A 15,248-nucleotide genomic window follows, 5' to 3' on the forward strand; every position below is an offset into this window, starting at 1 on the left:
TTGGATCAGCACAAGTGAAAACTTCTTTTTTTTTGTTTAGATGAGTGGATGAGCTCACAGCCCACCTGGTGTTAAGTGGTTACTGGAGCCCATAGACATCCACAACGTAAATGCGCCACCCATCTTGAGATATAAGTTCTAAGGTCTCAAGTATAGTTACAACGGCTGCCCCACCCTTCAAACCGTAACGCGTTACTACTTCACGGCAGAAATAGGCAGGGCAGTGGCACCCACCCGCGCGGACTCACAAGAGGTCCTACCACCAGTAATGTAAACTGTCACGGTATCTATAAAGTTGCTTGCTTCACAACGTAATAACAACGACGAAAAGTAGTGGCCAGGGCTGTCCAAAGAACACTTTTAAATTAGTAAATAAAGTTTTACTCTTTACCGTATATACAAAAAAGCTACGAATTAGAACTGATGTCTCAAGGTGGATTTTTTTTGTATAGTCATATAGAGCATTCGGCCCACCTGATGGTGAGTATTTACTGTCGCTCATGAACGTCAGCAAAGCCAGGGGCAGAGCCAAGCCGCTGCCTACCGCTTAATACTCTCCACAAGCCTCGTTTGAAGAAGGATATGTCATAGCGCTCGGTAAACACCGTGGAGGGGAGTTCTTTCCAAAACCGGATGGTACGTGGCAAAAAAGATCTCTGGAAACGCACTGTGGATGAACGTAGTAAGTGACGGCATTTCTGTTGTATGTATGTAGATATACTGGACATATGGGTTCCAGTAATCACTTAAAACCAGGTGAGCCGTGAGCTCGTTCACCCATCTAAGCAAAAATCCATCTACCAGTTTTGAGATTCTTTGATGATGATTCTGAGATGATGTTCGTATAGACATAAACTATCCCAATAGCAGTTGCAATACTAACTCATATATTCCAAAAACTATTTTGAATTAGACATTGACGACTTTAATCATTAATTTCAATTAAAAAACAAAGACAATAATATTGATAACTACAACTCCAATTTAGTATTTCGTACAAAATTTTTGTGGTGTCTCTGAAATTCAAAGTATGACGCGAGTTAAAAACGAAAAAGCCAGTTTCTTTGAATTAATTAGCAAGGTGAAGTTGCTGGGAGCTGATTTATATATTAAATCAAAGACATAATAATTTCAAGAGCTGGATCAGAATGAGTTTTTGCAAGAAGAGTGTTGATGATTTGGAATTTGCTAAAATAAGGGGGGAGGGACACTCTGGGACCAGATGTAATCATGACTTGCAAAAATCACTTGGCAAAAAGCTTATAGAAGGTATCACCTGAAAACATCCCACTATCGGATAAGCCTTAACTTGTGCAATGATACTACTAAGATTGATATACAGAAAAAATCGTCATTTATGATTATTAAGACAATTTCTTTTGACCTCTGAATCTAGAGATAGGTGTCCATTGAGAATATATTAATTTTAATGGGGAATAAATCGAAATTGATACTTAAATACAGAAGCAAGGCTGCGTTTAAGCTTACAAAAATATACCTGTTATACCTACTAATATTTAATTAATATTTACTATATTTAATGTATAATATAATATTCTTTTCTTTTAGAGTTAAATAATATGTGAATTTCGAACTGATATAATAACTGTAAAAAGTTTTAAAACATTAATTAATTATATAGGTATTTTTATTCTATAATAAATTTATGGATATATTATCTGATTTGCATCGCAACCATGATGGTTGCAGTAGGTCGCAAATCTAATCACCTCATAACATATATTACAATAAAAGTAATAATATTCAGCCAATAATAATCAAACTTTCGACTAACCAAGAAATCCCTGGGTTAACTTACATAACAATGTCAATTACAAAAACTGACTCAAATATTGAAACAATTCGAAATACAAGGAAATAAAGATCTTACTTTACGAAATAACATTGAAAATAACAAAAAAAAAGTACCGCCAAACCGACAATTTGCGGATCACGATTTCCAAAAAGAAAGACGTGACTATCGAAACACTAAAAGTATCGATTACTTAATCGGTTGCATCATAGTAGCGATTATTCGAATAATTACGAATAATGACATAGCATCATTTAACAAGATGAACACATCTGTTTTAATAACTATAACTAGAATTAATGCAATACATATTTCATTATAGACACAATATACTTGTATATTTTTTTAGAGTTAGACAGACAAGCTTTCAACCTATGGATATAAAGTCAAACACAACACTAACTCATTTGTATTTTCAGTGTTACATCCACCACTACAAATGACTGCTTCACGGTAGCAATATGCAGAATGGTGGGATTTACTCGTACTTGTCATATTATATTCCCTACCTGCAGTTCACCCAATTACTACGCGTGAACAAATTTCTCGTTACAAACATCATTAAATCTGAAAACCTGGTGATGTATTCCTGAAGGCACTGAAAATCAAATGCCCTCACCTTACGCTTATCTCAAAAAGGTATTATTAATTTTACCTTCTTTCGTGTACCAAAAGAGCAACTATTATTTTTTGGAAAATTGACGAGCGGGAATTCACACTAACGGCCATATCTCATATTAGATAAACGAAAATTTAGTCTATTAACAACAATAAATCATACCGATTTTGCTAAGCTCAAAATAAAATAAAATATTTAACCTGCACAATTGAAATCTCACCAAAACTAATATTCCATTACAGAAATAAGTCACTATATATACACCATAGGTTTATTAGTTCGCAGCACTATCAATGTTATTTAGTCACAGAGTAGATAAAAGTAGTACTTTTTTTTATTAATGAGGGATTACTGGTGGCCCGGAGGCCTTTCCAATTTCACCAGGTCAAGTGGGCAAGCAAACGCTCAGACAGGAGGGGTGGGATTAGATAACAGCTGCTCGAACGCTAGGATAACTAACCTTGCCCTAGCGATAAAGCTGAAGGCCTCTAATACAAGAGTTATTGGATTTGACGGATCCGTAAGGACGTGTCTAGGGCGTCGACGGTGACTGGCTCCTGCGTTATCAGGATTCGGGGAGTAGTCAGCGGCGGCAACGATAAGGCGACTATCATAACGACAAGTAGTACTAGAATTAATACTGAGCCGTATTAACGCATCTATACACATAATATAAACACGACCTACACTATTGTCCGCTAAAAGAAAGTCGCCGAGCGCGTGACCGTGAAAGTGCGTTTGAAACAATGTAAAAAGTACAATTCCTTGGTTCTGTGTACATTCGTATATTACGCAATACGTATAATAATATGTAAGGCCGGTAAGAGTAGCATAATGGTCCGTGTTACGATTTAAACGGGCAATTAATGTTGGCGACCGCTCGGAATTATAGCTTAAACGTAATTAGAATTGTGCATTCGGACGTGGACGTCTACGTGTTACGTAACCCTTTGAATTATTTACGAGAACTCTTTTGTTTTGTAATTGTCTACATATATAATAAGGTCGGTAACTTAGATATTTATTGGTTGTATTGTACAAAAGGATACAATTGTTATGAACTCGGTATGTTAATTAAATATATTCGAAATTTGGAATCTAAGTGTTGTTTGTGTATTATCAGTGCTCTTAACCGAAGAACATTCTATTTTAGGCTTCGATCAACAATAGTAACTTTATATATAGTAATAGTTACTATTGTCGATCGAAGATTTTAGGGCATTGGATTCTAAATAAAATTTTGTACATATTGTGTTTGATTTTTTTTACCACATCGAGACTAAGTCGTTGGTAATATAATTAACAAATCAGATACTCTACTTCACATTATATTCGTTTTATTAGGAAATCGTGTATGAAAATAATCCATCCCGCTACTAATCATAGATACAAGTAACCTCAAACAGTGTTTTTTCACATTTCTCAACCAATTACAATCCCTATCTCTCGGCTGTACACAGACGAAGATATCAGGCATTCCTGCTATTGCGCAGGATAATACAGGAGAAAATTGTTAGCGGAGGCCACGACCCTCAGCATTGAGAATTATCGACGTAAGGAGGAGAAACTCTCGGCTGTATGTAACAACGAAGAAGAATCATACAATCATACATCATCTTACATTGTCTTACGATTCGATTCATCAGCAAGATAACAATTTGTGTAATACAATTAAAGTCATTATGATTGTCTTTTATTTAGCTGCGTCTCCTTAAGATCCTCACTTTACACCAGGACTCATTTGCCCCTACTGCAAGCAGTCAACAACTGTGACCCAATCAAAAAATGCGTAAGCCATGTACAAATGCAATACGCACAGTCCTTATGCAAATCGTGTTATTGGGCAAGCTATTATATAAGACAACGGCTCAAACAAAAAGACGGTGTATTGCGACCTAGACTAATACCACACAAGTTACGTATGCGCGACATTCATAAATAATAAACAGTAATCAACTACATATATACAAATTACAATGAATAGTTAAACAAAACATTTTGCTTATCAAAATCGTACGTACTGCTATTCGAAATTCAATTTTGCTGACGCACCTGCCTTGCCGTAACTGGAATAGTCCCTTAGGCAAACAACGAATAGGTAGGGGAAAAGCTGACGCTGACCAACAAAGAAACACCGCGCCTGCACATTACAAACTGATGAAGAATATGATGAATCTTAATTCTATATTCTATTCTTAACTCGAGTTAGATAAAGAGTAACTAACTCTCTTAGACAAATATTTTTATTAATAAGGTACTAATTTTATAAATAAATTCAATTTGTTTTCTGTGCAAATAAAGTGTTATCGATAAGGCAAATGTATTATAATAATATTATTCATATAGAATGAAATCTTTTCGCAATGTCTACACAGATACTGAAATCAAAAAAGCTAAAGCCGTATCGTGATCGTCATTAAAGAACATGAATAAAAATTACATTTAAATTTTCCAGATGTTCCCAATTTGACACTTAATAATATAATTAACTAGACAATCAAGAAAACTTGATACAATACGTAGATAGATTGCAAAAAAATGTGTATATATACTCAAAATTATTCATCATTTAAAATTTTAATTCAAATTCTAAAACTTATTGATATTTAACATACGCCCTTGACCCGCCTATTTAATTTAAATAAACCGTACTACGTAGTATCGTAAATAATTTATCTGTCACAAAATGTTAAATACATAAGGTATCAATAATCAGTTAAAAAAAATCTTTTAGTACTTAATTAAGGAAGTCACTATTTCAAGTTTTCCTCTATTTACAAAATTATTTTAAACCACATTGAGTACGGACAAGGCATATCAGCAGACGTAACGAAGCAGTCATCGATTCCCGTTGAAAACTTAGGACTTAGGCGTTAAATGCAAAGGAATTTGCCTCAACTCTCAAGATATGTTGTGGCGTTACGTTGTGATGGCTATTTAATCCGGTAACCAATTAATCAGATCGACTGTGGGTTATTAGGTACAATATATATTTACATATGCTCGGGCATTGAAAAATATAATTTTGTTCTAAGAACATCTAGTTAATATTTTGATATACACAAGGTTTATGTTTCCTTCGAAACATTTTTCTCAAAAACGTGCACTAATCTCGGGCTCTACATCAAAATACACCGCCGTGAATGTTTATGATGGACTCATTAAATGGTGTTAGTTGCTCTAACAGAAACATCTACATATACATATCTGCAATAGAATGTGTCATGTGCATGTGAAGGTAGACCTTTTCAAATTAACAGACTTGGAACAACTCGGCATACACTGGAATTTTAACTTCCAAAATGGTAAAGTTCACAGATACTAGCATGTCACGTGTTATTGAAACTTCAGTTGCTTTACAATGCCTTATGAAATGCATCATCAATTCTCGGTATAAATAAACCGAGTGGCGATTTAAGGAATTAGCAGCTCAGATTATTTAAAAGCATCTTTCGCGTTTATTTTTGTAGTTCTCTGGATAAAACGGAAAATATTGTGATAAAATGTCTGTGGTCTGTACGATACGATTCCCCATTTCGAATATAAAGGGAAAATTACTGCTCTTTAATGCAAAGATAGTCGTATGGTTGTTTGTTACTAGATCCCGACCGAATGCCTAAGCAACATTGAGATATGTAGTTGAAATTAGCGTTACTATACCGGCTATCCCAACTACATATTTTAGGATTGCGTCGATACCACTCCTCAATGTAAAAACATCGTAAAAAAATTAAATAAATATGCGGTAAAAAGCAGGAAAATTTACCTTCTGTTTTAAAAGAAAAGTTATTTAGAACAATACTACTGTGCAATTTCACAGAGTTAATGACAAAAGACAACGCATAATGAGAATTCGTTAGAGCAAACATACCTAAAGAATTCAGAATGCATAGTTGACATTTCGACAAGGTTCGGTCCAAATCTAGATTTTCTTTTGTTCCTATATGGGTTTCTGACGGCGGCTCGGAATAGCTAATGCTGTTTGTGAAATTTCAACCGTCCTTGACCGAGTTGATCGGATATTGTAAAGTAGGATTGGGTTTGTTTAACTTTTTAATACGGCATTGTTGAAAATTTCTATTCTCGTTAATAACCTATTTATTTGTGATGTAAACGCTCGGTTCATTGTGTTAGAGTTCAATTTGTAATGAAAAAAAATATTCTCAGAGTTCAGGAGGTGGCTTTTGTATACAAATCTCTATATAATACCACCACTTCATAAATATTGAATTTTGGAGCTTCAAAAATTAAATGAACTTACTTACGCATATGTTTTACTCAGACGTAACTTAATTATTATTTCTTAAACTTCGATGGGTAGACCCGGTGTTATATAAGAGCTCTTAGGAGTATCTAACGGGAATAGGGTCACCCTCATAAGACATTAACTCGATTTATTAATTTGTTGCAGTACAGATACAAGTAAAAACTACGATTAAAAATTATGGAACAAAATATAATGTTATTGCAAATGTTTTTTTTTTTTTAATTGTGATGTTAATTGTTATTCTGAACAACAAACAAATAATATTCGGACTGTCTGCGTCGGTCTAGTGAGCAATATGACAAGCTCCGTGAAGATTCTCTTTTTATCAATAGTATAATTTAAAAAAAACTTTTTATGCCGTTTTGACCTATCATATTAGGTCAAGTAACTGTAAAAGTTCCTGTTCCAGTTTTTTCTAGAAATTTACTTTATTTACGAACTTGGCAACGGCACATGTCAATCTAAAATGCAATTCGTGAGGCCAAATCCCCATTGTCCCCCTAAAACCGGCATATCACGGATTCACGACCAATCTCATTCAGAACTAGTAAGTCGTTTTCACAACAATGCGGCGAATAATCTGTGAATGCGTATACGCTATGTGCCAACCGTTCGCTTTGTCAACGCTTTTCATCAGTGAAAAATACGCGTGTTATCGATTTAGCCGTAGCAAGCTTATTTTAGTTACGAACGAAACTGAATCTTATTTCTTATGGGTTGAGAGCATGTTATAGCTGTACACACGGACTAGTAAACATTGCATCTTTTGACATTTCATTCAAAACGTTTGGTGCGCGAAATCTTTGACATATGATATTACGTAGTTTTGTACAGGGTTTTAGGTTTCAAAATCGTGGCGTAATTTTGAAGTAGTATATGGTAGTCTTAGTTAAGAGCTGAATGAAATATAGAGAATTTTAAATTCAGTCTTTCAGGATTTATCGCTGAGATAAGATTTGTTAAATTCTTCAGCCTAATAGGCAAGAACTGAGTTACTTGTAGACTATGACTGAGCCGTTGATTTTGCTGAAGACACCATTTTTCCGAAGTAGACACGTATATATACAAATGATCTAGTGGCGTATGGTACTATGATAATGCTACATAGTCTAACAATGTCATCGATAAGTTTTAATAATTACTACTATTTTGCATGTCATGTATTCCTGTCTTAAATTTCTACTCCAATACATTTGAAATTTAAATCTCAGGTTTCCAGTAACAACATTAATTTTATCACTCTTCGTAATCCGGTAATCCCTTAATACTCGAAGGAAGTTCGTCTTAAAACAATTAATAATTTCAATACAAAATAACACAAGACATCTTTGCCAATTTATTATAGCCTGCGTGTATGACAAGGAAATTAGAAGTGACAAAACAAAAGAAATAACACTATTTTTGTGACATAAAATGTCTGTCGAGACTGACATTCTTGTAGGTTATAACTTCCCGCTCGATCCTCCCGCGCTCGCTAATATCGAAGCATCAGTGTGCCGAATCTCACTGACGGGACACGCGGCGATCGTTATCGCGTCCGTTTATCTTCCACCGGATAAGATCGTTCTAAGCAGTGATATCGAGGCGCTGCTCGGTATGGGGAGCTCTGTCATTCTGGCGGGCGACCTAAATTGTAAACACATCAGGTGGAACTCACACACCACAACCCCGAATGGCAGGCGGCTTGACGCGTTAGTCGATGATCTCACCTTCGATATCGTCGCTCCGCTAACCCCGACTCACTACCCGCTAAATGTCGCGCATCGCCCGGATATACTCGACATAGCGTTATTAAAAAACGTAACTCTGCGCTTACACTCGATCGAAGTAGTTTCAGAGTTAGATTCAGACCACCGTCCCGTCGTTATGAAGCTCGGTCACGCTCCCGATTCCGTTCCCGTCACGAGGACTGTGGTGGATTGGCACACGCTGGGCATCAGCCTGGCTGAATCTGATCCACCATCGCTCCCGTTTAACCCGGACTCTATCCCGTCTCCTCAGGATACCGCTGAAGCCATAGACATCTTAACGTCACACATCACCTCGACATTAGATAGGTCATCGAAACAAGTTGTAGCGGAGGACTTCCTTCACCGCTTCAAATTGTCCGACGATATTAGGGAACTCCTTAGAGCTAAGAACGCCTCGATACGCGCCTACGACAGGTATCCTACCGCGGAAAATCGTATTCGAATGCGTGCCCTACAACGCGACGTAAAGTCTCGCATCGCCGAAGTCCGAGATGCCAGATGGTCTGATTTCTTAGAAGGACTCGCGCCCTCCCAAAGGTCTTACTACCGCTTAGCTCGTACTCTCAAATCGGATACGGTAGTAACTATGCCCCCCCTCGTAGGCCCCTCAGGCCGACTCGCGGCGTTCGATGATGACGAAAAAGCAGAGCTGCTGGCCGATACATTGCAAACCCAGTGCACGCCCAGCACTCAATCCGTGGACCCTGTTCATGTAGAATTAGTAGACAGTGAGGTAGAACGCAGAGCCTCCTTGCCACCATCGGATGCGTTACCACCCGTCACCCCGATGGAAGTTAAAGACTTGATCAAAGACCTACGTCCTCGCAAGGCTCCCGGTTCCGACTGTATATCTAACCGCGTTATTAAACTTCTACCCGTCCAACTCATCGTGATGTTGGCATCTATTTTCAATGCCGCTATGGCGAACTGTATCTTTCCCGCGGTGTGGAAAGAAGCGGACGTTATCGGCATACATAAACCCGGTAAACCAAAAAATCATCCGACGAGCTACCGCCCGATTAGCCTCCTCATGTCTCTAGGCAAACTGTATGAGCGTCTGCTCTACAAACGCCTCAGAGACTTCGTCTCATCCAAGGGCATTCTCATCGATGAACAATTCGGATTCCGTACAAATCACTCATGCGTTCAACAGGTGCACCGCCTCACGGAGCACATTCTTGTGGGGCTTAATCGACCAAAACCGTTATACACGGGAGCTCTCTTCTTCGACGTCGCAAAAGCGTTCGACAAAGTCTGGCACAATGGTTTGATTTTCAAACTATTCAACATGGGCGTGCCGGATAGTCTCGTGCTCATCATACGGGACTTCTTGTCGAACCGCTCTTTTCGATATCGAGTCGAGGGAACCCGCTCCTCCCCACGACCTCTCACAGCTGGAGTCCCGCAAGGCTCTGTCCTCTCACCCCTCCTATTTAGCTTATTCGTCAACGATATTCCCCGGTCGCCGCCGACCCATTTAGCTTTATTCGCCGACGACACGACTGTTTACTATTCTAGTAGAAATAAGTCCCTAATCGCGAAGAAGCTTCAGAGCGCAGCCCTAGCCCTAGGACAGTGGTTCCGAAAATGGCGCATAGACATCAACCCAGCGAAAAGTACTGCGGTGCTATTTCAGAGGGGAAGCTCCACACGGATTTCCTCCCGGATTAGGAGGAGGAATCTCACACCCCCGATTACTCTCTTTAGACAACCCATACCCTGGGCCAGGAAGGTCAAGTACCTGGGCGTTACCCTGGATGCATCGATGACATTCCGCCCGCATATAAAATCAGTCCGTGACCGTGCCGCGTTTATTCTCGGTAGACTCTACCCCATGATCTGTAAGCGGAGTAAAATGTCCCTTCGGAACAAGGTGACACTTTACAAAACTTGCATAAGGCCCGTCATGACTTACGCGAGTGTGGTGTTCGCTCACGCGGCCCGCACACACATAGACACCCTCCAATCCCTACAATCCCGCTTTTGCAGGTTAGCTGTCGGGGCTCCGTGGTTCGTGAGGAACGTTGACCTACACGACGACCTGGGCCTCGAATCAATTCGGAAATACATGAAGTCAGCGTCGGAACGATACTTCGATAAGGCTATGCGTCATGATAATCGCCTTATCGTTGCCGCCGCTGACTACTCCCCGAATCCTGATCATGCAGGAGCCAGTCACCGTCGACGCCCTAGACACGTCCTTACGGATCCATCAGATCCAATAACCTTTGCATTAGATGCCTTCAGCTCTAATACTAGGGGCAGGCTTAGGGACCCCGGTAACCGTACTCGTCGAACTCGACAAAGAGGTCGACGTGCAACCTAACCCATGCATCAGCCCGCTGAGTTTCTCGCCGGATCTTCTCAGCGGGTCGCGATTCCGATCCGGTAGTAGATTCATTCGCGAAACAATTGCTCTTGAGTTGTTAGGTCTCCTTCGGAGGCGCTCGGGCAGTTGTTAGCAAATCCCACCCCTCTTGGCTGAGCCTTTGCTCGCCCACCTGTCCTGGTGAAACTGGAAAGGCCTTCGGGCCACCAGTAAACTTTCAATCATAAAAAAAAAATAAAAAAAAAAAAAAAAAAAAAAAAAGGTTATAACAGCCAGATTACCTAAAACACACCTCTTACGATGCCAATAAAAAGATACAATTTTTAGCTCATCACCGCAACCTTTCCACTATTAGCATTTACAGGTCATGATGATTCATTTTGTTCTTTAAAGGACACGTTTTTAAATTCTAACATGCCTTTATTATGTGAGACCACACCTCAATCACCCAACAGTTTTAACGGTTCATAAGTTTAATGCATTTTTCATGAGATCATTCATCAACGGGGTCGTGTGGTTAAAGTTGAAGAAGTCTCAGTTGCATTGTACAGCTACTTACTGTCCCACCGTTCAATTATGTATGTATGTAATTATGTATGACTTGAGGCAAAAATTAAAATGACTGTAACTAGACTGTGTATTTTGTTACATTGCTGTTACTAAGTCAAATTTATAGTTCGATCTAGTGATGGTTGATTTCTAAGATGGTGTGTTATTACAGTATGAGGCAAGAAATATGAGTTTTGGTTGTACAGTGTTATTCTAGAATATCATCACACCTTCTCTCTATTCGTGGGCATCATCATAAGCGCACACTTCACGCCAGAAATAGACAGGGTGGTGGTACCTACCGGACTCACAAGAGGTCCTACCACAAGCAATTACTCAAATTAGAATTTTTGCGTGTTTTATTTTCATTAATATATGTTATTATTCCTTCTCCGTGGAAGTCAATCGTGAACATTTGTTATATACGTATTTCATTAGAAAAATTGGTATCTGTTTGTGGAATTCGAACCCCGAAACAGCTGCATGGCTTGATACGAATGCACCGAACGTCTTATCCTTTAGGCCACGTCGACTTCTAATTGTAACAGTGGCTCGGTCATTCGATATTTGATTAATAATATTTATACTAAATAGCTTAGAATCTTTTGGTTCTACAATTAACTTACGTATTTTTTTTAGGAAAGAAGGATTTTTGGTAATCTGAAGCCTTTTCAGTTTCACCAGGACAGGAGGGCAACCACGGGCTCACCCGGGAGGAAAAAGGTTAAATTACATAACCTGTAATGTTAAAATACGATGCATTCTTGTTGACATGGGAGACTTACTTTAAATTTTATTCGTAAATTTTGCGGTCGATTTTAAAAAGTTGTGTTGCATGAATAAATTGTTAAAAATAAACATTATGTCGCTTGTTCCAATAAACTTCAGCTTTTAAATGTTATCCATGATACTCAGTAATAATCTTGTTTCAGATATAAATAAAGTTAGGATTTTAGATTTTTATCTTGTGAAACAATTAAAAGAAACATGTAGATGTGTTTTCATTTTAAACGACTCTAAAACGAAAAATAAAAAGCCACATTGCCAAGATATAAAACTGTATTATTAGATTGACATTTCAGTAATGTATGAACAAAAAAATAAAATCAGTTCGATTTTAAGTTTGTAAAAATTAAAACACACAAATGATATTAAATAGAATATTTTATTACAACTTAATCCTTCATCGGCTGGCATAATTCCACTGTTAAATATAGACTTGTCCAAGACTCCCCCCTCAATGATCTGTCCCAGATTTAATAATATAAATATTGTAAAATCAAATTCGATTGTTTCTTGCGATTTTTCTTTTAATAAACAAATCATGCTTACGCCGATCTAAACTCCTATTCGAGCTAATCTCACGTTCATTTATTTTACGAATTAACATTTGATGTTTCGTATATATGCTTTGTAATATACGTGGTCGCGGATGATTGAACTATTTAATTGATATTTAATAACACATCGATTTCACCTGACACTTACTTGCGTTCCAAAGGCAATTTGGCAGCGACTTGGCTGTGCCATTGAAGGAATTATTAATAATAATCATTAAATTACATAATTCATATCATAGCACGGTTAATTAATACAATTTGTGCTGCAATGATATTATTCAATAAAATTGGTAATATTTGGTAAAAGAAACAAATAAATTAAATACTGTACAAAACGAATTTTATGGTCTTTAATGACACGTAAGTAAACGCTCAAGCTATGGAGAGCGATCATCAGTGGTTATGCTGAGCTGAACCACGGCCTACCCTTTAGGATTATCTTCAAGCCCCAAATAATAAACACTTTTGATAAAAACCCGACAATCCCTTAATTCATAGCAAATATTTCATTAGAGGGAATTATGGAATTCAATGTCTACAAATTCATTTTTTTCAATCCCGAAAATTAACTCACAAAAAAAAAGTAAATTAATATCAGGAAATATATGTTTAAAATTTTTCACCGACAGCATTAACGCGTGAGTGAAAATATGAATGGTAGTCGATATCTTACCGCAACCTATTTTATTTCATTAAACAAACGGGTCATTGTTCGATTTAAGTTGAAACTTTTGTTAGAGCTGCAGTTATTGCTAAACTTTAATACAGTATTTCCCATACGCATGTCCAAAGAAAATCCTACACCGCTCTCAGCTCAAAGAAAATGAAAGTAATTTACCATTCGGCATGTCGCAACTCAATACAAAACCCAAGAAAATATCAATATAGTATAGTATCTTGACATTGAGCTAACCTCACGTTAATGAATGATTTAAATTTTATTCAGTTGCGGAATTCTGGTCTATGTGAATTGCGAAAATGTATTTTAAAATGATAGTCGTAGAGCATCGAATTAGAGTTCAGAATCGCAGTTAATCAATGCTTGTCAAGTAATTGCGCAAGTACGGGAAAGTATTTAGTTTCGCGGCGAGGTGCGATAGTTTTTCATCGGCTTTATTAACGTCCATACTTCCTACAATGACGGAATTGTCCGTTTGAAATATAGCACGTCATTAAAATTGCTGTATTATATTTGCAGCTGGAATCCGGTTGTAGTAATTTTCATGAAAATAAATCTTAGTAAATTTAATAAAAAAAAAAAAAATAATCCTGAAAATAAAAAGAGAATTCATAGACATTTCTTTTCAAATTTTCTTACCTGTCAACACGGCTAACGTAAAAAGCGCGAGTGCGCTGCAAGACCTCATCGTAAAGGCACACAGATCACGGTCTTTAGGAAATAGTACACAACACTTGCACTCGTCAAGTCACCACCGACGCATAGTACACGAGAAGACGCGCGTAAGCTCAGCGCGCATGCGCGGGAGTGATCAACTTGCAGCACTTCGCGATCGAGTTGAATCGACTCGTGGTGGGGTGAGAACGATACACTTGTTAAACTTGAAGGCTTCGCGAGGCGAGGTTGGGGTGACAGTGATTAGCGAGTGTCTCACACTAACACTAATGTCACTTTGAGCATACTTAAATGTACACGATTGCACTACCCTGTAAATTGGGTAATGCCATTGTCATGAGGTTATGACATTGGATTAGCTCTTTAAAATCTATTATCTTTTATCGGCATTTCTTAAAAAGATAGTAATCGCATCATCCGTTTGACCATTTTAATACAATTATTAATCAATAATGCAAAATTATACCGAATTACGACTACAACGAGTTTATTTATTCAGTATGACTTTACACCTTAGTAATATATATTTTTGTATGGCATAGACTGGTCGACGAATTCGCGGTCCATCGGATATAAAATAAATACTGTTAACACATACGCATCACAATATTAAAGCAGCCATCCTGTTGGAAGCATCAGGTTTGAGTCTCAATTGAATAGTATAATATTTAAACAACAAAAATGTAATACAGAAAAGAGTGTTGCAATATATAACCTTTTTTTTATTGTTTAGATGGATGGACAAGCTCACAGCCCACCTGGTGTTAAGTAATTACTGGAGCCCGTAGACATCTACGACGTAAATGCGTCACCCACCTTAAGATATAAGTTCTAAGGTCTCAAATATAGTTATAATGGCTGCCCCACCCTTCAAAATGAAACGCATTACTGCTTCACGGCAGAAATAGGCAGGGCGGTGCTACCTACCCGTGCGGACTCCTAGCACCAGTGGTTAGTTTATACAGATAATAAAATAGGGTTTCAGCATTTCATTCAAAAAAAATTTTCACTTTCTTAAGTACTAAGAAAACTGAACATGATAAAATGGTTTGTTATATCTATAGTCTTCCTAACGAACAATTGATTCCACTTTCACAAATAAGGAAATTTAACACAGAAAGAACAATCCTCAATTACTCGAAAATCCAATACAAATATTCAATTCTCTCGAATAAATCTCATTTTAAACATTAAATTGTATTAATTCTTCATGTGACATATATTAA

The 15,248-nt window shown here is 37.6% G+C and overlaps 1 protein-coding gene across 4 annotated transcripts in view; it reads right to left on the reverse strand.

Annotated features, from left to right (window-relative positions):
• Positions 1-14,160, reverse strand: part of LOC101740429 (uncharacterized) — a 129,361-nt gene extending 115,201 nt beyond the window's left edge. For all 4 annotated transcript variants that reach the window (XM_062668564.1, XM_062668565.1, XM_038010926.2 and 1 more), the window contains exon 1: positions 13,987-14,160. In XM_062668564.1, coding sequence (XP_062524548.1) covers positions 13,987-14,035 — 49 coding nt within the window. In that variant the 5' untranslated portion in view covers positions 14,036-14,160. The remainder of the gene's footprint in view (positions 1-13,986) is intronic.
• Between the last annotated feature and the right edge of the window lie 1,088 nt (positions 14,161-15,248).

This window comes from Bombyx mori, chromosome 5, assembly GCF_030269925.1.
Source record: "Bombyx mori chromosome 5, ASM3026992v2".
In the NCBI taxonomy this organism is placed as follows: Eukaryota; Metazoa; Arthropoda; class Insecta; order Lepidoptera; family Bombycidae; genus Bombyx; species Bombyx mori.